At 36.9% G+C, this 25,826-nt stretch overlaps 4 protein-coding genes across 8 annotated transcripts; all 4 read right to left on the reverse strand.

Moving 5' to 3' along the window:
* Positions 1-1,928: 1,928 nt before the first annotated feature.
* LOC129096143 (CMRF35-like molecule 5) lies at positions 1,929-5,897 on the reverse strand. Of its 3 annotated transcripts, none has more exons than XM_054604826.1 (7): positions 5,632-5,897; positions 5,460-5,516; positions 4,580-4,903; positions 3,390-3,470; positions 3,111-3,127; positions 2,693-2,750; positions 1,929-2,552 (listed from the first exon to the last, which is right to left on the reverse strand). In XM_054604826.1, the coding sequence occupies exons 1-6, from the start codon at positions 5,669-5,671 to the stop codon at positions 2,706-2,708; spliced, it is 564 nt and encodes a 187-aa protein (XP_054460801.1). In that variant the 5' UTR covers positions 5,672-5,897; the 3' UTR covers positions 1,929-2,552; positions 2,693-2,705. The 3 variants fall into 3 exon arrangements, with proteins under 3 accessions (XP_054460801.1, XP_054460800.1, XP_054460799.1); XM_054604825.1 differs by having other exon boundaries at positions 3,111-3,203; positions 5,460-5,489; positions 5,632-5,891; XM_054604824.1 differs by having other exon boundaries at positions 3,111-3,203; positions 5,632-5,890.
* A 3,356-nt stretch (positions 5,898-9,253) lies between these two features.
* Positions 9,254-13,246, reverse strand: LOC129096119 (uncharacterized). 2 transcript variants are annotated; one of them, XM_054604795.1, is made up of 5 exons: positions 13,158-13,246; positions 12,222-12,533; positions 11,918-11,962; positions 10,939-11,046; positions 9,254-9,845 (listed from the first exon to the last, which is right to left on the reverse strand). In XM_054604795.1, the coding sequence occupies exons 1-5, from the start codon at positions 13,183-13,185 to the stop codon at positions 9,508-9,510; spliced, it is 831 nt and encodes a 276-aa protein (XP_054460770.1). In that variant the 5' UTR covers positions 13,186-13,246; the 3' UTR covers positions 9,254-9,507. The 2 variants fall into 2 exon arrangements, with proteins under 2 accessions (XP_054460770.1, XP_054460772.1); XM_054604797.1 differs by lacking the exon at positions 11,918-11,962.
* Positions 13,247-13,474: 228 nt separating this feature from the next.
* LOC129096390 (uncharacterized) lies at positions 13,475-15,974 on the reverse strand. Of its 2 annotated transcripts, none has more exons than XM_054605164.1 (5): positions 15,843-15,974; positions 15,390-15,725; positions 15,010-15,054; positions 14,700-14,827; positions 13,475-14,251 (listed from the first exon to the last, which is right to left on the reverse strand). In XM_054605164.1, exons 1-5 carry the CDS (start codon positions 15,907-15,909, stop codon positions 13,925-13,927), a joined length of 903 nt encoding a protein of 300 aa, XP_054461139.1. In that variant the 5' UTR covers positions 15,910-15,974; the 3' UTR covers positions 13,475-13,924. The 2 variants fall into 2 exon arrangements, with proteins under 2 accessions (XP_054461139.1, XP_054461140.1); XM_054605165.1 differs by having other exon boundaries at positions 15,813-15,888.
* Positions 15,975-20,576: 4,602 nt separating this feature from the next.
* LOC129096212 (CMRF35-like molecule 1) lies at positions 20,577-25,106 on the reverse strand. Its single transcript, XM_054604922.1, has 6 exons — positions 24,951-25,106; positions 24,546-24,866; positions 23,260-23,385; positions 23,122-23,163; positions 22,880-23,028; positions 20,577-22,395 (listed from the first exon to the last, which is right to left on the reverse strand). Exons 1-6 carry the CDS (start codon positions 24,985-24,987, stop codon positions 21,949-21,951), a joined length of 1,122 nt encoding a protein of 373 aa, XP_054460897.1. The 5' UTR covers positions 24,988-25,106; the 3' UTR covers positions 20,577-21,948.
* Positions 25,107-25,826: the final 720 nt, after the last annotated feature.

A 25,826-nucleotide genomic window follows, 5' to 3' on the forward strand; every position in this document is an offset into this window, starting at 1 on the left:
TGAACACTTACATTTGTTTAAAACTTTTTTTCTTATATTTTATATATTTTTGTCCTGTTCGTAATGGCCTTTAAAGGGTGTAATGACGTCCATGTCTGATAAACATACTTATAATTATTATTATATTCCTTTATTGATCCCCATGGGGGAAATTCGAGTGTTGCAGCAGCTCAACTACACAGACACAGACAATAAATACACATACTATACAACTACACAGACAATAAAACATACTATACAACTACACAGACAATAAATACACATACTATACAACTACACAGACAATAAATACACATACTATACAACTACACAGACAATAAATACACATACTATACAACTACACAGACAATAAATACACATACTATACAACTACACAGACAATAAATACACATACTATACAACTACACAGACAATAAATACACATACTATACAACTACACAGACAATAAATACACATACTATACAACTACACAGACAATAAATACACATACTATACAACTACACAGACAATAAATACACATACTATACAGCTACACAGACAATAAATACACATACTATACAACTACACAGACAATAAATACACATACTACAACTACAATAAATACACATACACATACTATACAACTACACAGACAATAAATACACATACTATACAACTACACAGACAATAAATACTATACAACTACACAGACAATAAATACACATACTATACAACTACACAGACAATAAATACACATACTATACAACTACACAGACACAGACAATAAATACACATACTATACAACTACACATAGCTACACAGACAATAAATACACATACTATACATACAGACAATAAATACACATACTATACAACAACATAAAGATAGAACAGGAATAAAAATGTACATTATAATGCATTATAATCTGGCTTTAGCGCTGCATAATTATAGTTATAAGCACTCATAAATATTCATAATGCATCATAACAACAATCATAACACATGCAAACGCATTATATCATGATTATAAGGTCAAGTATTATAATACTTAATAATTGTCACTTTAGGATCATGATATAGCATAATACTCAAGTGGTAATACATTATTATCTTTTTTTATAATAATAAGATTATAAATTACTCTAAGTGGTCATTGTTTGTTTTAGGTAATGTGAATGACCAACAGTTATGAAGTATTATCATTCTTGACCATATTAGTCATTAAAAAAAGCTTTATAATATCTTATGATTATTGTTAAAACAAGCAATATGAACTAGTATGAAGGCTTTTAAATAAACAGTGCTTTGATTTTATGTAAGCACATTATAAGTATGTTTATAATGCATTTAAGAGATGCCCGTTATAGAAAGTCTCACAAAGATGTCTGTCAAATGCAATTTCACTGTAACTGATAATCAACAGTCCTGGTTTTGATCAATAATATAGAAGTTTGTCTGAACTGTCAGCAATCTCAGTTAGACCAACAAATATAATATCTGATAATGCTAATGTCAATTCAGTATAACATTCCATAGTCTAGCCTCAAAAACACCAATTGTGTGTGAATATAAAAATACTCACTGTTTTTCTCTGTAACAGGTGGAGGTTATAGTGTATGTTGAACATATTTGTGAGAGCTGAGGCATGGCAGTCGTCACACAATCTAATCACTGGCTGGTCCCTTGCTCAACCAGAAGAGGGCGCTGTAAAGCAACACAAGGTAAAAACGACACGTGTTCTCCTACACTAGATGTGTTGTATTTAATACAAATATGCTGTACACTGGCTGTTCATCAATCGATTAATCAGGGTCGACACTTTTTAAGATAAGGACACTTCATTTATGTTTGTTCAAAGGAACAAACATAAATAAAAAAAAATAAAAAAAAAAAAAAATGCTATTTTAAAACCAACCACAAGAATTGGTTTTAAAATAGCAGAATTTAATTTAAAACAATTTTAATCAGTGACGTGTGAGATTTACTCACAATGACTGACGCAAACGTGATATAAATCATCATATTCAGAGCACATTGACATTATTATTCACATTTATATGTCACATCACTACATAGCCATGAACAGATAATAATTAGCTTACTAGTAAACTCTACATTGTACCAAATTATAAGTCCATCACTCAAAAATGTTTCCAAAATGACATTTCTTTATTCTGGGTGTATGTAGGCCACATAGGACAAATGCAAATCCCTCACAACAGGCCTGTAACTTCTCAGTTGACATCAACAGGTGAAAGTCGGTCCATCTTTTGATCCCCAGACTTTGTGACTGTAGAACAGAGAGTCTGCTCTGCTGCTGCAGGATGGGTGTCACCCTGAGACCTACTGATAGAGGAGTATTCACAGGCCGACCAGCATTTTTAATCTGTGTCAGGAGGTGCATTCCTGTCTGTCAAGACATTGACAGAGTACTTCTGGAAATTGATGCTGGCATAGTGGAGCTGGTCCGCGGGAGGGTTGACGGTTGCATAAACGGACAGAGGTGGGTTTCCTAAGCTCGCCTGCTGGTTCAGCATCTGTATCTCGTCATAGTGGTGGTCTCCATGATTTTCCTGCAGAGGAAGAAGGGGGGCAGTGAGATAGATGTAATTGTTGTGCGCATTTTCAAACTCATAAACACACACACACACACACACACACACACACACACACACACACACACACACACACACACACACACACACACACACACCTCTGTGTTATGTTCATCGTTTGTCCTCTGCCCTGATGATCCCCCGCGGAACAACACACTAGGAACAAGAACATTTGAGTAGATGGAAACAACAAGATATTTTTATCTTTCAATGTTAATCATCACAGTTAGAATCATGTGAAAGCTAAGCTTTCCATTTAGGTTTGCCTCTTTAATTCAGTTATTCAGCATTAAAATCACACAATCTGGTTTGTAAGAAAATATAATACCATAACTTTGATACACTACCGATAATCCTTTTGCCAATTAAAGGATAATTCAAGAAAAAAAGTGTGTGTGTGTGTGTGTGTGTGTGTGTGTGTGTGTGTGTGTGTGTGTGTGTGTGTGTGTGTGTGTGTGTGTTTATGTGTGTATGAAGGGATTTGCATGTTTTTTTTGCCAAATTTCCAACCCTCACCTTGAATCCTGGGGAGTCTGTGTTTGCACAATATAAACACAAGCACAAGTATCAGTAACAACGGCAGACTCACTACCACAACGGCAATCAGATCTGCAACCAAGAGACAACAGTTGAAGCTGTTAAAGAATACATGCTGCCGGCAGAGTTTCATTGCGTAAAGGGAGAGGTAGTGTCTGTGTTGGTTTGTGCAGTAGAAGTGTTATGCGTATTTAGGGAGGTGTGAACAGCAGCTGTTTGTTAGCAGAAGCAAATGGCCACCGGAGGTCACGAGGTCACCTGTGTGGAGAACTTTACGGGTTGTAGGTGATTCAGTTGTCTGCAGAGCTGGAAGGTCTAATCTTCTGGTCTTCTGGTCTTCTGGTGAGGGTAAAAAGCCAGAAAGTTCGAGATGTGACAAAAGGCTTCAGACACACACGCACGCACGTACGTACGCACGTACGCACAAAACACATCGTTTTTAATGCAGGAAGCTTGTCTCAATCCATCAATCTCCCATCTCTGTTTTCACCATCTGTTTGTTTCTCCTTCATTAGGTTCATTCATAAATACTCAGAAGGGAACAAAGTCCTGCATTTAAATCCATTCAAAGTATGGAAAGCGGAATTAATTTAAAGTATGTGAAGTAAAATAACTTAGTTACTGTGAAGCAGAATGTCCCCTGTCAGTGATATATTAGTATATAAATGAATTATATTATTTTAATTTAATTACAGATGTGGTCATATGCAAGCAAGATTTTTTAAGTTATGACCTTTTAAGATTTTCATCAAAACAACTTTAATTGTTGATAATATTTATGGTCTGCATTTTTTTCTGCAGAAGCTATTTGATTATTTACATTCTGTCTTTCTATATAGTACTTTTCATCATTAGTGGCGAGTCCAACATTCCTTCCCTGGATTCAAATTGCACACACACATACCAGCTTGAGTTGTTTGTCTACGCTGTTAACAGATATACCAGCTGTTCTTCTACTGTGAAGAAGCTGCTCAACTTTCATGTTGCAGCTGGTCCAAAGGAAGCTAATTTTAACCTCTCTACAAGTATTTATCATCTATGAAAATGTGTAAAAGTATTTCAACTGATCAAGTGTTTTGTATGTTCAATCCTAATTTGATAGTTATGTAGTGACTGTAGTTGTGAAAATATGTTGTGAAGTTGAAGTACACTAGTATACTAACTAGCAGAACATTTATATACTCAAGTAGAGTACAAGTATTAACTTAATTCTAGTTCTTGTGTAAATGTTGCAGTTATTATGCAGTTGTGTGAGACAAAAAGAATATGAACGGCCCTATAAAATAGGTGAATATTAATAACCTGCAAAGTTCCTACACATCTTTTTATCAACAGCAGACCAGGTGAGTATTGATAAATTAATTGTACTGCATTTGGTTCATAGGTACAAAGTGAATAAGCTATACTTGTGTGTTAAAGTTAAAGACAAAAGTGCTCAGTGTACTCACCAACATAAAGGAGGAATTTGGTGTACCCAACATGCTCCCCGGTCCTGGTGGAGCCACACCAGTAGGGCCCAGAGTCGCCTGTGCTCAGATTGTTAATGTACACATAGAAGTACTTCTTTCTTTTATTATCCCTTATATCAAACCTGCCTTTAAGCACATTTCTCTCCTCCGCTGTTGTACTTATCAGCTGATCACAGTTAGAAGGATTCTCCCCCTTGCACAGGAACTTCTCATAGTTCTCATGGCTGTCTGGATAGGTGCACTCAATTTGGGCAGTTTCTCCCATACGGTGGTTTAATGCCACTGGTGTGATGTCATCCCCGTCTGAAAACATATATGATTTTTATGTTCAATTAGTGGATTATTTTTCATACCACAAACACAGTAATTTCTTATTTGATACAACCAAAACATTGTGTAAACGGTATAGCACCCCGTCACTCAGGGTGAAAATAAAAATAAATACATAATTATTATTTGTGTATTAAATAATTATTATATAATTATGATAAAGCTAACTTTAACAATGCAGCTGGATAGTTTAATCTATAAATGGTAAATGGTAATTGACTTGTACTAGTATAGCGCCTTTCTAGTCTTCCGAAGTCTTCTGATTGAGGGACTAACTGTAAGTAGTGAGTATACTGTCAGATACATGCTGTGGAGTACATTTCCCTTTGCATTGTAGTCAAGAATAAGAATAAAGTAGCATGAAATTAATAAAAAAAAAGATCTTCAAGTAAAGTAACTCAGCAGTCTTTCAGTTGCCAGGTATATGTTTTTGGTTTTTTTTTGCTGTTATTTTATTTTGACATCCAACAAGCTAGCACGTCTCTACATAACTATTTTTATTGATGTTTTACTTCTTCATTGTACTTACAGTTTATGTCGACACGTTCTCCTCTGTTTCCTGTGACAGATGATAATCTCAAACTAACTAATAACATTGAAAGAAAACAAGAAGTTATTTCTTCATAACACGTCATCAGGTTTTTACCAAAAAACTGTTTTTAGCTCATGAAATAAAAACACATGCAGTATAATATAATTACCTGTCATCAAGTGAATTATGATTTTCAGTGATATTCTCATTGTCTCAGTCCAGTTTTTTCCACCTTACTATGGATTAAATACCACTTTATCAAATATTAAGCAATTTTTCTCTGCCTTCGTTTGTTACGGCATCAGTGTATTTCTGTCACATCTTCTGTCTCTCTGTGCAGTTTATTTAGGGTGTCACAGCTTCTGCTTTCTGGAACGTATTTAGAAATATTTGCATTTTAAAATGAGGATGCATTTTTTTTATGCAGAAAGAGAGAAAGGGAGTAGAGAACTAGACAGATGGAGAGCGAGAGTGCTGACTAATATTCAGAGTAATTCTTCACCTGCTACATCTCATGATCTGTTTAAACGTGAAACCAAATATGGTTGTACTTCACAGAACAATGTCCACAAAGTCCCTCGCATCTTTGGATCAAAAACTACTGTAACAAGTAATTGATTTAAACTATTCAGACCCAGGGTCCATTGTAATGGAATCTTAGCCAATTAGATGGTCTACCATTGGCATATACTACTTTCATTCTATTTAAAGTTCATTTTCAGAGTTCTTTGTTTTGGAAAACACAGTATGTTTTGATGTCCACCACCATGGAAATCTATGCTATTGTGACATAAAAAGGTGCCTCATGACAACATTCATCTGATGCTTTATAAATTAAGTAAATTCAATGAAATAATAAAATGTGTTGTTAAATAAATTGTAGATTCAATTTACAATAAAAAATCCCTACTACTTGTGCCCCATTTTTTCTGTTAATATTTGTGTACATTTTGGCAAAGTGGCAACATTAAAAGTATGCTGAATCGGTTATGAACAGCTCCAGTTTGCAGTATACCCTTCAATACAAAGACAACTATCTCTGGATTACTTTGATACTAAAGATAACTTAAAATATGATGATTTTCTGGCAAGTTCTGGACCAATAAGGGGCATCCATTTTGTGATTTCTAAGTGGATTCATGAGCGTTAATTTTTACTTTCACAGTATCTTTGTTTCACAGTTCTCCCCTGGGGAGGCCTCCAAGTCAGTCAACCTCTAAACCATTATAAGTATTGTATCACTTTCCAACGTATTTGCATTTTTTATTATTTTTAGATGGTCAAAACAACCATTAATGGGAGGATACTTTTCTAGAGTTATAAGCGAGACTTTGAAAGCCAATTTGACACATTGTTCCTCATACAAATGGAAAGTGGAATAAGCAAGAAAACATAGCTTTGTTCAAGTCAATGCACTCAGAAGTTCTTCTGCTACAGACTGCTACTTTGTCATGTATGACCATTAGCCTTTGGTGGCTAATGTTACCAACTCTAGACGGATATCGCTGTGGAATTGACACTACTGAGTCTCTTTGTGGAATTAATGATGACTCTTCACTGCCATTTACCATTTATCACTATCCTGTAAGTGCCACTTGTAGCCACAGTTGTCACTGTTCAGCAGAAGTTACACAGTCTTCTTTGACACTTTTCAGTTGAACATTCATCATAAAAAAATTTAAGCAATCATAAACACATTTACTTAAATTAAGTATTATTATTATTACTATTATGAGTGGAATAAAGCGGGGAGATGAATGAAACCTGACTTTTTTTAAATATGGTGTAAAAGTTATATGGCTTATTGGAGAAAGAATGTAGCACAGTGTATATAACATGGTGGAAGAAATTCAATTTAAAACTCTAGTGAACGAGCAAAATAACACATTGTAACCATATTTATCAAACCCTCCATCAAACTGCATGGATGGATGATTGACAAGCGAACAAACACAAACAAATCAGGATATAAAAGCGGGTCAAACAGCTGATCTAATCTTTCTCCAGGGCCGGGGCCGCTGCCTCCGTGTTCAAGGTCTGGACCCAGACAACCTGGTTTGTGGTCACAGAATCATTGTGTAAATAATAATGTTGCAGAGACTTGCAAGTTAAATTAAGGTCACTTAGCTATTGCTGTATCCTGTGTGTTTCCTCAGTGTAGTGTACAGACTCAGCAGCAGCGCAGCAGCAACCACAACAAAAGTACAGCTCCTTTCCTGCCTGTGGTCATAACACTAGAGCGAAGGGAAATACCACATTAGAGTACTTTATACTGTAAAAAGACAAAAAATGTAATTCAATATATAAAGAGTTGAGCCTACAGTTATCTCTTATCTGTTTACCTGTTGAGTTTTACTTGACAGAAATGTTTATTTCCAGGACAAAAAACCAAGCCCTCTTAAATTGATCACAACTGCTAATTCTTACTTTTACTTCGTACAAAAATAAACTTGTAAAATACATTTAGTATTTGAATAACAAACTATCTTAAAATTTCCCTTTTTAAAACCTGTCAAATACAAACCCATGAAAAAGAAAGAGGTGATATAACAGCATGCTGCACACGGATGGAACCAATTTCCTGATGATATAGACCTTGTATAAAACTTTTATTAAAACTTGTGTGATTGGCAACAAAAAAGACTATATAAGGATATCCCCAACAATAAGAACACATCCTTGGCATTTTTTTATTACCATGCACCTCAGATTTCCTGTATAATTTGTTGTGTGTGACGTGTTACCTGTATGCACATCAGCATGTGTTGTGAACCACAGTCTTGTACTATTGAAGTACTATGGCCCTCTGTCACCAAGTAAAAGGAGCCACCAGAAAACACACAGCATACAGTTTGAGAGGTGCAGGAGCTGTCAAAGAAAGTGCAGTAATATGAAAGAAAAATAGATAACTTTGACTTACCTTTGTAAACTTTTAGCTTGATTTATGTTTCAGAATCAAACGTGTATGTATCTATTTCACACCAGTATGTTTTGGCATCATTCAGGGTCAGGATGTTTATTTTTCTTTATCCATCTGTGCGTCCTCTCCTTAAACATTTAAACTTGGTTTTAATGAGAATCATTTTTTGACCATAATAGAGAAACTTAGGACATTTTTTATTCCCAGGGTCATATTGGCAGGAGATGTTAACTAGTCCTCCCTCCTTTGTTGATTGTTGGTTTTTGACTGCTTCAAATGAAAAAGTAAGCACAGTAGATTACTTTTTGTAAAGGCTATATAACACATTTTTGATGGCCAACCTTGAAGTTATCATCACTCTGGTTCCCTCAACAAAAAGCCAATGTGATTTTTTTTTTTCTTAGGATGTTTTGATAATTGCAGAAAACAAGCTGTGTGATAAACACTACTTACACGTTTTGTTCTGCAAGATAATATTCAAAAATGAACACCACTTGAATGGAAACCAGAAGTGCAAAAATGCAAACTCATTCACTGGTTTTAGGACTCATTCCTGCAGCACTCTATTGCCATTTAAAATACACTGAATCTAAATTCAATCAAAGGCTTTCATTCATTTCTGGAAACACTACTGGAGCCCCACAATGAAACAGGAAATCTTGAGGTTATTGACAAAGCATGGGGACGTTAAGTTAAAGCTATAGGTGTGACACTTGTCCACTATAGCCTATTCCTTTTCTCATACCACCTTCTCAGTTTCTGTTTCTTTAAAGCTGTGTGAGTTTGTGTGTATTGGTGGTAGGGGTGAACATCTCAATGAAAAAATAATACAGAGATGAAATGATTTATATTGATTTGATAATGTTCATTTTATTAGGTTAATCTACTGAACATGATTAGAAATGTTTAGTTATCTATATATTTGCTATGGTAGGATCTGTCATGCATGAATGTTAAACAATAAATGAATTCAGAATTATTCGAATAATTGATTTACAACAACCTGTGAATTTACTTTTACAGATATGTGTGAATAGTGGGTATTTTCATTTAAGCATCACACAGACTTTTATAATAGAGAAAAAATACTGCACTTGAGATTATAAGCACTGAGTTTAGACATTTCTAAACTGCTGATTTATCTGTTGCTTCGTGGTTAATGGTGGAGTATGTAAGCTCTGCAGTGCCAGGTGTGTCGGTGCTGGCTTCTGTGTGTTTGTTGAAGCTAACTGTGGTATAGAGGAGGCCGTCTGGTTGGATCTGAGAGGCGGATGAAACAGATACGTTGGAGTAAATATTGTTTGAGCGATCTCCTTGGTGTTGAACAGTCGACGAGCTTAAGATGCTGGTAGTCCTGCCGTCTGTTTCTTGATCCTCATTGGCTGTTGAAGAGGAAGTAGTGGTGTGGTGTCCATCTTGTTTCCCACGGGAAACTGTTGAATAGACCGTGTCATGGTTCTTTCCTGCATGGAGAGTGATGATTTACAAAGTGTTAGATTACTTTCACTCCCTGAAAAAATGCTGCATTAAAAGCAGCAAAAAAAATTATAAAAATGTATAAGAAATTGCTGTCCTTTTCTTGAAGAAACCCAGGGAGAGCAGTAGAGGAGAGACCTTTACCATGATAGACATATGACTAAATATAGTGGAAATTGCAATAATATGCCTTTTGAAAATTACAAATCGAAGAATTGTGTCCCTCTTGTTGCTAGCTAGTCGCCTACACATTAGATACCATGAATTTATTTCATAGTTTTGATCGTATTTAGTCAACCTCATCCAGTTATTTTAGATTAAGTTGACTAAGAGTCAGGGCTTTTGAATGTTATCCTTGTCAAAGAACATTGGAATTATTTAAGAAGTTTTAGTCAATGAAAACTGTCAACGTTTTACTTTTTGTTTAAGTCATCAGATTATAGCAAACCTTTTTTAAGTCAATGTAGTCTAAACAAAACATCACCCTGTTACTTTATCCCCAGCCCTGTTGTTGTCATTGTCAACTTTAACTTAAGTAAGTAACTCTGAGTCCTCCTGACTGTTCTCATTGTGAGCTGAGGACTACAGCGGTAGCCGAAAAAAAAAGTCTTATATTTTGCTCCTCTTTTTTGTCAGCAAAAGTAAATATAGGTTTTGGCAATGTTTTTTTTAAACTACATTTTACTTCAGCTTTTTTTTAAAGTTGTTGTTGTTGACGAACATATCTACTCATAGTTCTCTTCAACAAAATCAACACTGGACCACACAACGTTGTGGCAAACCCTGAAGCCAGAAAAGTCTTTAGCCTTATGCACTCTGCAACTTTAATTCAAGTGATTGGGCGCCGTATTTGAGTCTGGTATAAATGGTTGTTTGTGGCAGTTGCTATGGATCACTGAACGGTTATTCAAGAAAGTTTCTAGATAATGTGAGGTGGTAGCTCGGTGCTTGTTATAGTGTTCGGGCCTTGGTATTGCTTGGTTGTTTGGGATAGTTGTTCAGGTTAATCTGTTTTCTACAATGGGTGTTTCAAATGGCCATCATGTTCTGAAAATATTCTCATATGAGTCTGTTTTATACCAGAAGATGCTTGGATGTCTCTTTTTCGATGTCTGAAAAATACTAAAAGGACCATCGCCAGTGCCAGCACAACCACCCCGAGACCTGCTCCAATGTACACCAGCTTATCTGAAAAACAGACAACATATGACATATCAGTGATGACATATCACTCACATCTTTGTCTCTCTCTTGCAATCTTATAAGTACCTGGGTGTTCACTTGAACAATAAACTGGACTGGACTAATCATTCAAATGCACTGTATAAAAAGGGTCAGAGCAGACTCTATCTGCTGAGGAGACTGAGGTCCTTTGGAGTGCAGGGAGCACTCCTGAGGACTTTTTTCAACTCCGTGGTGGCATCAGCCATCTTTTATGGAGTGGTCTGCTGGAGCAGCAGCATCTCAGCAGCAGACAAGAAGAGACTGAACAAGCTTGTCAGGAAGGCCAGCAGTGTGCTGGGGTGTCCATTGGATACGGTGGAGGTGGTGGGAGACAGGAGGGTGATGGCCAAGCTGTCATCCCTGATGAACAACACCTCCCACCCCATGCAGGACGCCCTGGCAGCTCTGTGCAGCTCCTTCACCACCGGCTGCTTCACCCCCGGTGTGTGAAGGAGAGGTACCGCAGGTCCTTCCTTCCTGCTGCTGTCAGGTTGCACAACCAGCTCTGCTCCCGGCAGACCACATGACACATGACAATAAAAACACTGTGCAATAATAGTTAATATAGTTTTTTTTTCTGTCTGTAAATATTATATTTCAGTTATTGTGTTTTTCTACTGTTTTTATTGCTTATTTATAATACTTGTTTTTTTATTTTATTTTTATTTTTTTATTTTCATTTTTTATTTTTATCTTGTCTTTCTTTACTATGTCTCTTGTGTGCACTTTAACTCTATGCTGCTGTAAGCCTGCAAATTTCCCCGCTGCGGGACTAATAAAGGATTATCTTATCTTATCTTATCTCACACGCACAAACATCCAGATAGTTGCTTACTAGTAGTATTTAATTGCAGCAAGTTGTTAGGATCCTGTGTGCTTTCTGAAAGAAATAAGAAAGAAATATATTAATTTTGTTCCTTGTCTCTCAGTCAAATTGTATGTGCTGTGATGGCGTCTCATTTCTTTCCTTTTATAACTGTCTGTTGCGAAAAAATAGGAAGATCAGTTTGAGACAGACTGTTGTGAAATATTGATCATTTTCTAGTCAAAAGGAAATGGAACAAAGGTTTTCATCTTTGAAGTGATAAAGAATAACAACGTCATGAAAGCTATTCATATACAGTGCTGAATCAACTCACCCTTTATGACCGTGAGGACTACTTCATTATATGTGTCCACACCAAGTCTCTCTATTCCACACCAGTAAGTTCCTGAGTCTTGCATTGTCAGATGTAAGATGGTCACGTTGAATGTGTTTCCTTTATCTGCAATGTGGTATTTATCTGTCTTTGTATCCTTACTTGTCCTGCTTGTGATTAGGACGTCTTTTTCATCACACGCTCCCTTGCAGAAATATTTGACGTTGGAAAATGCGTTCGTGTGAGAACATTTTATTGTGACATCCGTTCCCCCCATTCCTGTTACTGACATAGCTTCAGTCTCCAATAACCCTGCACAAAACACACAGACAGCAACAAAGTCAGATCTTCATTTTAAAGTTAAGCTGTATATCACAAACCAGAAAAGTCCTATCCTGCTGTTTTAAAGTTCTCAAACTTTTACAGCTTCTGGCCCTTTTGTTTTCTGGCCCCTGACACAAGTTGCATGTCTACAGAATGAGTTAGAGGCTGTTTATTCTGGTTTGATTGTTTAATTTAAATATTCTTAGAGGTCTGATAGGTTAAACTATGCAGTAATTGACAAGAACAAAAGGAGATATTAGAGCATTTGTATTTTTTAACCCTGGCAATCATTTGAGAAGCCCCTATGGGTTTGGTAAATGCTGCTCTAAAAGTACACTCCCTAATCTTGATACAGCTCTCAACAAAAACTGACACATTTGCTCCAGCTTTATTAAAATGTTTCAAAAGTCAACAACGTTTACGATAAAGACTCAAAAACATCAGTAAGGAATTACTGGAAGCAGCTGGGCCCTCCAACAAAATCAGGAAGGCCATTTAAAATAAAATAAAAAGATCCATCTGAGAAAGCTCACAACCACAAAGACACTGAACATTCAGATAGAGGAACAGAGAAAGAGAGAGCAACAAACAAATTAACCTTTGTAAACTTACCTCCCAGAAGTAAAATAAGGAAAATCATTTTCACACACAATTCGAACGTCCTTTGCCTTTTCTTAACTCTACCTGATTTCACTTCTTTGTATTCGTCTCCAAATGAATGACAACTCTGCATTTGTCACAGGTTCCTCTTTGTTGTTGCACTTCCTATGTTAAGCCCGCTTCCTCATCTCCCTGACTGCACTTATGAGAAGCACCACAACATCCCTTCCTATTTCTTGCTAGTCTTAAAATGAACATTTCAGATCAATGAGGCCAGTAAATAATTAACACAAGGACACCCTTTAGATAATACCACTTGGTTTATTTTGATGTAATATATAAGAAAGCAAAGCGAGAGACAGCATTTAAAGCTACCAGTATTCTCCTCTTCGTGGAATTCTTCAACTCTTGACAACTTGAGTTTAGAGAAAATCGTATTTCTTTTCAGTCTTTTATACCTGTATGCACCGTCAAAAACTATTTCCTCTAGCACTAATTAAACACAGTAATAATTAACACTATAACTACTTGACCTACTAAAGATCCTTCATCGCGAACTTTCAAATTGCCCAACACCCCTTCAACTCACAATGAAAGATAATTTTGGTTTATTACAGCCTTGATGTTGCCGTTTTAATCCTCATTCTCATCAATAGTATCAACACATATCTCACCAAGATCTGGGAAAACAGCAACAAGAAAACATAGTTTTCAATTTTACAATTAAGTTACTGACTTTCCTTCGCTCGTAATTAACCTGGAATTATCCTTCAACACTATCAACAGTCGATCTGCTCTTTGACTCCCAGACGTCCATCTTTGGGATGGCTGAGTCCATTGAGGCTGTGATAGACGTGCTCCTCTAGCTGGCCGAGATCCAGATGTTGGTACTGGTTGATGTGCTTTGGTACATCCACATCAACATATTCACCGAGGCCGAGAGTGACAGTGGACTCCCGATGCTTAGATGTGAAGTGAGAGCAGAGGTCAGGTGGTGGTGGCAGTGATAAAGCAGAAAGATCAGCGCAGTCTGGAGCCGAAGAGCTGGAGCGCAGTTCAGGTTCAATTCTTACACCAGGCATCATTGTCTCATAGTCGGATGAAGGCTGTGGGATGAGAAGAAATCTACTGACATTGAACTGCTTCTCCCCAGGATATCATGTGATTCTCTGTGCAAATGTGTCCGTGTTTACTAGATAAAGTGGTACTTCCAGTCGGCTAACAAGACTAAGAGTCTACAGACATGCTAGCATCACTGTGACTAAGGCACATTGAGCTAAATGCTAACATCAGCATGCTAACAAGCTCAAAATGGTCTTTAGTCATCAACTAAAGTATTGGACAAATTTACATTTTGACCTGATGATGGTGCTAGAAAAGTCAGAGAATCACCAAACGTATTGCAGATCATCGTGATGGGAAAATGTGAATGACTGTGCCAAAATTCATGTTTATCCATCCAATAAGCTGAGATATTTCCTTCTTGACAACAATGGAGGTCTGACCAACATTGTTGTGGCCTTGCTGCTAGTGTGGCTAAAGGTTTGTACTAACCTCTCTATTCTGCCGTGGGACAGGTCTACGGTGTTTAACAGCCAGCAGAAGACAAAGCGTGAACAGACATATAAACAGCATTGCTGCCGTACACATCGCTGCAGTCATGAACAGCGACAGGTGGAGTTCTGCAGGAGAGAACAGTAAGTGAAGTTTACCTGGCTGAGGATTCACTCACAATCACATAGAATTATGAATACTATAAAAACACACACACACACACACACACACACACACACACACACACACACACACACACACACACACACACACACACACACACACACACACACACACACATATCACTCACTGTCAACTGTGGGGTCCTCCAGAATGATGATGGGTGATTCAGTAACTGTAAAGCACAGTTACAAAAAATAATTAGTTTATTAATTTACAAAAACTTACAGACACTCAAAAATTGACTAGCATTTTCATACAAATTGAAAGTTCAGAAAAGAGGAACATGTATGCGAAAACACAACTGACACTGTAACACTACTCAGTTCTTATTTATAGTATTAGAGGCCTGACATGTTTAGATCAAAATCACCAGATGGACAGAAACTATTCAGCATTTATCTCGTAAGCTTATTATTTAGCTGTAAGGGCACCAACCAGGAACCAGATTTTGTGCCACCCATAAACAGTCAACATAAATATCCCGTGCTGTGACTTGACATACTTTACCTCGGGAAACATTCAGTTGTATGAAACTGACATGATCAGGGTTACTGCTAACATCCACCCCACACCGGTACATCCCGCTGTCCTCTGAGGTGAGGCTGTCCACCCTGACGACAAAGAAGGCGCCGGTGGTGTTGTCGTACAGAGTGAAACGTCCACTTTTATCCCAGTGGTTGTGCTTTTGTGTCCGTATCAGGGAGACGAAGGACATTTTGTCATCATTGTCATCATAGCAGAAGTACTTAGTATTGTTCTGCTGGCCGTCTTTATATTCGCATCTGAATTCAAAGTCCTGGCCTTCCACACGGGTAAAAGCTGTGGTTTTGACACTGATCAGAGCTGTCATTCAGAAAAACGCTGTGTTAGTTGCATTATCACAAAATCATGTGTTTTAATAAATAGTTTAACTCAAGATAAATATATTACGTCAGCTTTAATGCATAGCATCCCGCCCACCTTGGATTTGTAGTATAGTAATGATGACAGTTGTAGTGGTTCTCCATGAGATCCAGGTTGCTCCCATCTCTCCCAGTTTACCTTCAGTTAACAAACAAGCTGATTCCTCCCCAACTGCACAATGAGGCAGCAACCTGGACGAAAGACTGTGTCCGTGTGCTCAATCAGGTGCTTTCATGTCAATGTGTTTAAACCTCTTCCTCTTTCATGAGCAAACCAGTCCACATATCACCTTCAACGTATGAAAGTGAAATCATGGGGGCTGAGGTGACTTTGTGAAGTTTCCTTAATGTGTAGTCACAAAGATTTTTTTTTTATACCAGCACTTCCAGAGATCACAGTTTTTTCTTAAATTAGGAAAATAATTCAGGTTGAATTCACTGCATCCCTGAAGGCAATCCCATAGTCCTCTGTAATCCTGTTGAGTCATCACAAAGTGTATTTGTGCTTGGCTCCAGTATCTGTACCTGGACTTGTACCACTTCCTTTAAGTAGGTGTGATGAGGTTCAACAACAGTTAAATAGATTTATCACGGTGTGCTAACCCAGATTTTGTTATTTCTGTATAAAAGATTCATAAATTAATGATGAGAATTAAAACTGCACCAATCAATAGTTTTATATTAATAGTGGATCAAATGATTACTCATGACTTGAATGGTTTTATTCGTAGTGACGGTCCCACAGAGAAATATCACCAGACTGCAGTTAACAACAACAATGGAGCATCTAAGCTGTTTGTTTTGGTTTTACGACCCATAACTGTTGCCAATTATTCCCACTGCTCTCATGAGATTTGTTTCGAGAAGCCGCAGGAATCTGTTTCAGTTCTCTTTAATAACCCAACTGTTCTCTAACTGCCGAGCACTCAACATGCAAACAGACACAGTTCGTGAGATAAAAAAAAAAAAGGGCTGAAATAAAGTGAATATTGGAATATTGGACACAAACACAATTACAACTTAAAGATAGTTTTTCTCTGTGTTTGCTGGATGTGTATGTAAACAGCTGAAAACCTTCGCCACACAGATTGTTCCCTTAAGTGACCCAAAAAACAACAATAAAAGTTGCATTGTGTAAGTCATTTATAAAGTAGCTTTATTAAAAAGGGCCACCTGTTATTCTTTGCCGTCATCTATATGTTGACATGTACTATTATAAATAACATTGATCTGTGTATCAACAACAGGCCGCACTTCTTGTTTTAACCTTCCACTGAAAAGGTCATAAAGAGTGATATTAAATTAAAGTATGTTAAAAAATGAAACATGAAAGAAAAGTTCAAGGCTGATGCCATAAAACATATTATGTATGTATCCATTGACAAATGTCCTACCTTCTCCCTACTGTTGTATCAAATGAAATTCAAAGAGCAAGTCTGTCTTTTGTTATATTATTCATGCAAGTAAGCCTTAAACATCCTTTCTTTAATTATTCATCCATTTGATATTGCCCCATTGTGCACTTAAAATAATAAGTTTAAAAGTTTTAGAGTAATGTGCTGGAAACTATCATTTGGTGGGTTGTGTCAATTTTTAGGTTTCAGTGTCTTTATTAATATGACCACTAGGAGTCGCCAAAGTCAGAAGCTTTAACATACTACACATACTACATTCATGTTTATTTTAAGGCACTGACAAATCGTTATACTTCCACTGACTTATAAAACGTTAAAGCCCCCTATCTATACTCACACGCTTTAACTAACTGCAAACACATTAATATATGTATTTGTGTCCTGACATCATCAGCCACACACAGTCACACAAACACACACTTGCTTTTGTCGCTGGTGAACGCTACATGTATGTTGACTCAGCTCTACTGGATAAGTGTCTTACCCAAAACTCATAACTTTTTATTGTTTAATTATACATTTAAATGTTTTTATCTGCATGTTTTAACTCCATCTGCTTGATTTTAACTTTATTTATTTGCATGTTTTCACTATTTATTGTGACCTCTTGCCCGTGCTGTCCCCTTTGCCTTTGTCTGTTTCTGAATAGAGGTGCATCTCTTTTATTGGGTTTGCTGCTGCAACAGTGAAACAGTGTTTTATATTGATGTTGACTGTTTTTAAACCGTATGTTGGTGATCCGGAATGTAAATAAATGATCTTGCTTTTAAATTCATATCGTTGTGTTTGATGTTGGGCAACATTCACGCTACCTCACTGCAGGACCTGGAATTATATTTAATATTATAAAGGGGGCGTGTCAAGGGCCGACACGCCCCCTTATTGTTCATCTGTTACCTGATTGGACGCTGCAGCCGATCGTACTGATCTGATATAAGATAAGATAAGATAAGATAAGATAAGATAAGATAAGATAAGATAAGATAATCCTTTATTAAATTTGCAGGATTACAGCAGCATAGAGTTAAAGTGCACACAAGAGACATAGTAAAGAAAGACAAGATAAAAAAAATGAAAAAAAGGTATTATAAATAAGCAATAAAAACAGTAGAAAAACACAATAACTGAAATATAATATTTACAGACAGAAAAAAAAACTATTTTAATAGATCATCATCACTGGAGATTAATACCAGAGTGATGACAGATCACACACTGAATGGATTAAAGTTAGAGAGAGTTAAAGAGTTGGAGAGTCTGTTTGTCAGTAGAAACACTTTTACATCATTTATCTTCATTTCCATTCATTCATATGAGGCTGATCATTCCTGAGTGTCAGGTTGATGAGTTATGTAATTCCAATTTACCCCGAAACATTGAGCCTAATAAATTAATTCCAGTGTTTAGGAGAAAACATAATCATATTCTGGATTATTTAATGATGACATCACAATCCCAATTTCAAAACATACAGACGTTAATAATTCATAAATAAGACAAACGCATTTCGCCGGTAGAAATCGGTGCGCTTATGAGCAGGACACAGAACACAGTATAAATACACAGAACACAGTATAAATACACAGAACACAGTATAAATACACAGAACACAGTATAAATACACAGAACACAGTATGAACACACAGAACACTAAGAACACAGTATAAATACACAGAACATAGTATAAATACACAGAACACAGTATAAATACACAGAATAAATACACAGACACAGAACACAGTATAAATACACAGAACACAGTATAAATACACAGAACACAGTATAAATACACAGAACACAGTATAAATACACAGAACACAGTATAAATACACAGAACACAGTGTAAATACTCAGAACACAGTATAAATACACAGAACACAGTATAAATACACAGAACACAGTATAAATACACAGAACACAGTATAAATACACAGAACACAGTATAAATACACAGAACACAGTATAAATACTACAGAACACAGTATAAATACAGATAGAAATACAGAACACAGTATAAATACACAGAACAGTATAAATACACAGAACACAGTATAAATACACAGTTTCAGTATAAATACACAGAACACAGTATGAACACACAGAACACAGTATAAATATTAAGAACACAGTATAAATACACAGAACACAGTATAAATACACAGTATAAATACTAAGAACACAGTATAAATACACAGAACACAGTATAAATACACAGAACACAGTATAAATACTAAGAACACAGTATAAATACAGTGATGATTACTGTGTTTCATTATTAATATTAGTACAGTGATGATTACTGTGTTTCATTATTAATATTAGTACAGTGATGATTACACATTATTAATATTAGTACAGTGATGATTACTGTGTTTCATTATTAATATTAGTACAGTGATGATTACTTTGTTTCATTATTAATATTAGTACAGTGATGATTACTGTGTTTCACTATTAATATTAGTACAGTGATGATTACTGTGTTTCATTATTAATATTAGTACAGTGATGATTACTGTGTTTCATTATTAATATTAGTACAGTGATGATTACTGTGTTTCATTATTAATATTAGTACAGTGATGATTACTGTGTTTCACTATTAATATTAGTACAGTGATGATTACTGTGTTTCATTATTAATATTAGTACAGTGATGATTACTGTGTTTCACTATTAATATTAGTACAGTGATGATTACTGTGTTTCACTATTAATATTATGACAGTGATCATGTGTGCAGACATAAAATCAAAAGTCTCTCCAGCTGTTAAAGCAGACTGACAGCTGATCAGCTGTGATCAGCTGTCAGTCGTCATCAGAAACAGACGTCGCTTCACGTGACTCTACAGAGGAAAGGACGTCTCATGTCTCTTAAAACACATGTCCTCGTTTCCTCTCTCCTCGCCTGGTTTCCTAAGACGCAAGGAAACGACGCAAGTGAGGGAATCGAGGAGGCAATTTAAGAGACTTGGCATGTACCCATAGTGTCTCCCTTTTTACCCAGAAGGGAGTGGGGTTGTTGGTATTGGTTTGTGGCCACAGCCTTGTGCTTGGTTACAACTTTACCCCAACGTTTAGCACAACATTAACCAAAGAACAAGTGTTAACCTTAAAATGGTCGTTAGTTGACCTTGTGTTGATCAACTTTTAGTCCTCAGTTAGGAGGTAAGTGAGATTCACACACACACACACACACACACACACACACACACACACACACACACACACACACACACACACACACACACACACACACACACACACACACACACACACACACACACACACACACACACAGAGGGACATTAAGTGGCTAACCACCTTCATTTGAATCATCAGGTGTGGAAAGCAAGACACAGGAACTTGGCTTGGGTCTTGAAGAGTTGTAGCATTTATTCACCATCAAATGAACTGTACAGACTCAGCACTGCTACATTCATAAAGCTGCTGTTAACTTCATACTCACCGCCACACACGGTGCTGGGCTTGCATTGCAGTAGCTCAAATAACATTGATTATCAAAATTATGCCAGACAGACACACAGCTGAATACCTCATAGCTAAACCAATTGATGCGGTGGAGATTTACTGAGAAAATGGCTGCATGTGTCCACGTTAAGTCATGCTACATCGTGGCTGCTATCTCTCCCTGACAGGTGGGCTGGGGACTCAGATGCCTGTATTGCACTTACAGATGGATTCAATAAAGTTATCGTTGCAGCTGTGCAGCTTGTTAGACATTCAGCCACAGCACCCCCTGCATGCAAGACACTCATCTTGTCGCTTAACAGTCAGTCTGATATCATTTAGAAAAAACTATATCTAAATTTGCATAGTAGCAGTAACTGGTTGAGCCTTTAAATCACCGTGTATTTTAGTAAAGAGTTATTAATATTCATGTAGCTTGTAAATTCAAAAGAACAAGAAAGCTGAAGAAACAAGGAGATATTTTGTTTGTACATACTGTGTTTTCTTGCTGCCTTTTTAGATTGGTTGGTATTTAAACCCTCCTTTTTAATCTGAAATCAGGGATGATTAATAATCATCCTAAAAAGACACAAAGGTTTTACCAATCATATATGTTGCTTAGTTTGGCTAAGAGCCTTCAAACTTCAAACACCTTTCTTCTCAATATCACTGTTTCTGTAATTATTGCCCTCGGCCTTTGTAAGGCTGTACATTGTGGAATAGCAGTGCTACAAGTACCACTAAGATAACTTACTGTTGACACGGTCATAGACGTTTCTTTTTTGTATACAGGTAGACATAAATCCATACAACAACACTGTCATGTTCCAGTTACAATCTTTAAAGACTCTCAAATCTTTTAACAATAGTAGTTTCAACTTTTTATTAATAAATTCTAGGAATGTAGTATCAGATTTCATTTTATTAATCTATCTGAGATCGAACTGTCAGCGCCCTCACCCATCCGTGCTTTCTCGCTCTACTCAATCGTGTACTATCAAGTAATAAATATTCAAAGTACGTAAAATAACAGAAAACATATTCCTTTGTTTGCTTTTAACAGTTAAAAGTAAGATTGTCTCTCTGTTGGCACACAGATAAAATCAATGCAAAGACAGAACCTGTATACAACCTTCAGCATATCTTTGTGAAGGATACAAAATATATAGTTAAAGTAAATGATTAAACGTCGGTTTAACTGAAGACGTTTTGTAGAAGGTACAGTTCAGTTGTATCAGTGTTGATAAAAGTCTCACCAATCATACTTTGTGGCTTAACTCACTTTATTCCTGAAATATCCAAACCAAACCAAAGTGATCTGGGCCTCACTTCTGTGGAATCACTGCAAGAACTCATGTGACAGTTGGATGCATTGCCTGTACAGCTCTCTGTAGGTTTGCTTGTCACATTAGTTTCTGTAGGCTTATTTGTGTTTTCTCCAATACAGCTCTTGCCAGTTCTTTCAGATATATGCGGCAAAGGTTTGATGTAGATCCCAGAGCTGATGTCATGTCCGTCTTGGACATTTGCAGCTGAGTGTCTTGAATGTTTACTGTCTTTGGAGCAACAGATGTTTTCATAAATGTGGATGGGTACGCTAGATTCGACGGCTGTGGACACAGCCGCCGGTGGATTCTGCTTTGGGTCGTGAGAACAAGAGATACGCTCAGGTAATTTTTTCATCGACTTCTTGTCCACGCCAACGTCGTCATACTCGCAGTCAGCCTGTTGAAAAGTGGCAAAGGAAAAAAAAAAGTTCAAGTATGCTCTTCATTTCACTGAGCTGAATTTAAACGTCCATCTGAACTGAATCTACTCAGTTAAAATATATAGATACTACATTAAGTTTACTGATGTAGTTTAAAATTATAAGCCTCATTTAAAATTTGCATTGTTAGTATGAACTGCAGACTCAAATATAAAAAAGGTACAAAATCCTTGAACCTGAAGGTGTCATATTTAACAAAAAGAAACGAGACTGGCATCTAAGCATAGTTCCTAAATTTACTATTTCAAATGGCAACACTGATTAGTTGTGGGGAACTTTTGGAAAAACCCTCTTTGTACATCCTCTGAAACCAGGAAAGGAAACTTAATAGTCGTCAGCTTCATTTGATTCGCTGCCAAATGAATCGTCATGTTTCTCTAGGAAGACAGTTGAGTGTTGTGAAGAGACGTGTCGTGTCGAGCTCCAGTTTGTGTCTCATACCTCTCGTTCATCTGCACTGACGAGGTCTGTGCTTTTGGAGCAAACTTGAGGTTGAGGTTTTAAGTTTACTCTGCGTTTCCCGACGATTATTGCCAGAATCACAACAGTGAGCATGGAAACAGCCCCGACTGTAGCGTACACCACGGTGCCTGACCAAAAACAAGAGATATGGCTCAACAATTTTACATATCCACAAGCGACTGATTTTCATGGACACTTCAAATGATAAGATAGAAGCTCACCCGTGCTGCTCTTCTGTTTTCCTCCATTGGTGCTGTTAGAAGCTGTGAGGTTGGATAGAATATTACTTGTTCATTTATAATCTATCATTTATATCTGTCTAATCAAAGGTTTCAAATTTGATGGTATTTTCTTCCTACCTGTCAAAAGGTTTGCATGCCTACTGGCATCCATTCTAGATGTTATTTCTGTTGAGTTCGAAATATTTGGATATATCCATGTGGAAGAAAGTTCAAGTGCGGTGGTGGTTGTCTCATTGGCAACAGCTTTAAGGGAACAGTGGTGAAAGAAGTATTTAGAGCCTTTACTTAAATAAAAGGACCAATACAACTATTCAAAAAATGTAAAAGTCAAAAACCTACTTAAAGGACCAGTGTGTAATATTTAGGGGGAGCTTTCAGCAGTCATTAGTGATAATTAACTGAATAATTTTGCTACATTAGAATTAACCCTTCATATGTATATCTTCCCCGGGTCTGCCATGTCTCTGCATGGGCCGATAAAAAAACAAAAACAAACGCTGGCTTTAAAGAGAGCTTTCATGTTTTCACTTGACATGAAGGTCACGGTAGTTCTCTAACAAGCATTATTATGAATCCCACTGTTTTTCTATACATGACTCCTATACTGACTCTTACTACTTGAGGTTAATTTCTAACCTTAACCAGTCGTCCTTGCCTCAACCAGCTACGCAGGGCAGGTCTTGCCGAGGATAGCGGCAGCATTCAGAATAACGCCTAACATACCCCTTGAGATTGAGAGATGGTTGAGTGGTATTCACTCTGATGCAATCCGCAACCTCATTGCTAGAATTCACTAAATCCTACACACCAGTCCTTTAAGGTTAAAGTATTATAAACTTTACAAATGTAATAAAATAAATAACATTATTAGTTTTATTACATTTTTATTCATAATTGTGTAAAGAGTATTTTACTGTCGCAGCAGGTCGAGGTGGAACTGGTTTAAATTACTTTTTATACAGTGAGGTAGTTTAGTGCAGTTGGATCTGAGGTTCATGAGATCATTAATGGGGATGGAAAGAAGAAAAAAACAAACACAAATTTGTTATAATTTTTTTTACCAAATGTTATTACAGTCTCACATCTTTGAGCCTTTAACAGTTATTTCAATAAAGTATTCGAAGAAGTTTAAAGAGGAAATCGTTCTTTGGTGGAACTCTAACAAAACACTGCTTTTTTTTCTAAAGTGTTGAAAACCCCCCAAAATGGGGAACTGGCATGTTATACAAAAAAAAAATAGTTAAAACTACAGTATTTCTTGATTTAATGTACTGATGTAAGTAATGTTACATTCCACCGCTGATCGGGCAATTTGTAATCATGAATGCTGAAACAAAAATAAAAGCACTCAGTGTAAAGATACATCTTATAAGAAGGTAAGAGTGAAAAGATCATGCACGTACCTTCTTTTACAGTGACCTGTACTTCAGTGTACGTATTGAAACCAATCCTTTCCACTGCACACCAGAATTTCCCCGAGTCTGACAGCTTGAGGTGACTGAAGGTCACAGTGAAGACTCCGTCCCCCGAGTCCACCAGAGTTATCCTCTCTGACGACGCTCGTCCACCAGCTTCTACAGTTACCCGTCTATCTTCTCTGTTTTTACATGGATCCTTGCAGAAGTACTTTTGTGCTGTCGACGCCAATTTGTGTGAACACTGGAATGAGACTTCTCCCCCCTCGAATCCCTCAACTTTGATGTCTGCACCCTGAATCCCAGCAGCTGCCAAAATGTAATCATGTGACAAGAGTTACAGCATCTTTGAGTTGTTTACATTGCTTGTATGTGTTTAATTAACACACTTACCATAGAGAAGACAGCAGAAGACAGAAATGGTCTTCATTCTGATAAATAATGTGCCGGCTGTGTAGTAGTTTCTTATTAGTACCTCCAGGCTCTGCACATTGGTTTAAAAGCTGTCTCTTTAAAAATCTAAAGTGTAGATGACCGTTACATCATGCTCTACCACTGCACAACCTTGTGCAAATTAAATAACATCTAGGTAAGCTCTCAACTATCCACCTCCTTCCTGTGGTTTTGACTGTATGAGAGCGGAAGACAAGAGGTGTGGACTGACGTTAACCCAAGAGAAGAGAAACATGCGTGGGCATAGGTGAAGTGAGAAGATACTTTCAAGCCCACACTTAGTTTCAGTGCTATCAATTTCTGGTATCATGTGTAACCTGTTTTTCAATACAGCAAAAGAACTGAAAGCAAAGAACTGAAACACAGTACAGACGCTTTTTTTCTTCGTATCTACTACTAAAACGTTAACAAACAATTCAAATTAAGCATATGTAAGTAAAAATAAAAACATTCAGTTCCATTTGGTATGACAGTAGGCTTGCTACTGTAAAAAGTTGCAGTTGCATTGGCACAGCTGTTTTAAAGAGGCTATAATTTACATAAAACAATATATTAAATGACACTGTGAAAGGGCTCACTCGTAATGATGAACCCAGTACAGAGTTATCACCTGAAGCTGCTGCTCCGCTCAGCTTTATGGAGCTTTATAGTGAGTTTCGGCTAGTTGTTCAGCTGTCCAGCCCATTACTGTTTTGGATCACGCTCACACCTCTGATAGCGTCATTTTTAGCCGCAGCAGGCACCTGTAATCAGCGGAAAAGGCTCTAAAAACCGGATGTAAACTACCTGCAATTAGCTGGTGAACATAGTGGAGCG

This window comes from Anoplopoma fimbria, chromosome 9 (assembly GCF_027596085.1).
Source record: "Anoplopoma fimbria isolate UVic2021 breed Golden Eagle Sablefish chromosome 9, Afim_UVic_2022, whole genome shotgun sequence".
Lineage (NCBI taxonomy): Eukaryota > Metazoa > Chordata > Actinopteri > Perciformes > Anoplopomatidae > Anoplopoma > Anoplopoma fimbria.

Excerpts from the sequence above, each read along its gene's own strand:
- LOC129096119 (XM_054604795.1), bottom strand. The coding sequence starts at position 13,185 with ATGATTTTCCTTATTTTACTTCTGGGAG. Across the intron at positions 12,534-13,157 it reads CCTTATTTTACTTCTGGGAG|GGTTATTGGAGACTGAAGCT; the intron begins GTAAGTTTACAA and ends TGTTTTGTGCAG. Across the intron at positions 11,963-12,221 it reads AGTCCTCACGGTCATAAAGG|AAAGCACACAGGATCCTAAC; the intron begins GTGAGTTGATTC and ends TATTTCTTTCAG.
- LOC129096143 (XM_054604824.1), bottom strand. The coding sequence starts at position 5,671 with ATGAGAATATCACTGAAAATCATAATTCACTTGATGACAG. Across the intron at positions 4,904-5,459 it reads AGAACGTGTCGACATAAACT|ACGGGGATGACATCACACCA; the intron begins GTAAGTACAATG and ends ATATGTTTTCAG. Across the intron at positions 3,204-3,389 it reads CCGTAAAGTTCTCCACACAG|ATCTGATTGCCGTTGTGGTA; the intron begins GTGACCTCGTGA and ends TCTTGGTTGCAG.
- LOC129096390 (XM_054605164.1), bottom strand. The coding sequence starts at position 15,909 with ATGGGAGCAACCTGGATCTCATGGAGAACCACTACAACTGTCATCATT. Across the intron at positions 15,055-15,389 it reads ACAACTGAATGTTTCCCGAG|TTACTGAATCACCCATCATC; the intron begins GTAAAGTATGTC and ends TGTGCTTTACAG. Across the intron at positions 14,828-15,009 it reads GGAGGACCCCACAGTTGACA|AACTCCACCTGTCGCTGTTC; the intron begins GTGAGTGATATG and ends TCTCTCCTGCAG.
- LOC129096212 (XM_054604922.1), bottom strand. The coding sequence starts at position 24,987 with ATGAAGACCATTTCTGTCTTCTGCTGTCTTCTCTATG. Across the intron at positions 24,867-24,950 it reads CTTCTGCTGTCTTCTCTATG|CTGCTGGGATTCAGGGTGCA; the intron begins GTAAGTGTGTTA and ends ACATTTTGGCAG. Across the intron at positions 23,386-24,545 it reads ACAGGTCACTGTAAAAGAAG|CTGTTGCCAATGAGACAACC; the intron begins GTACGTGCATGA and ends GTTCCCTTAAAG.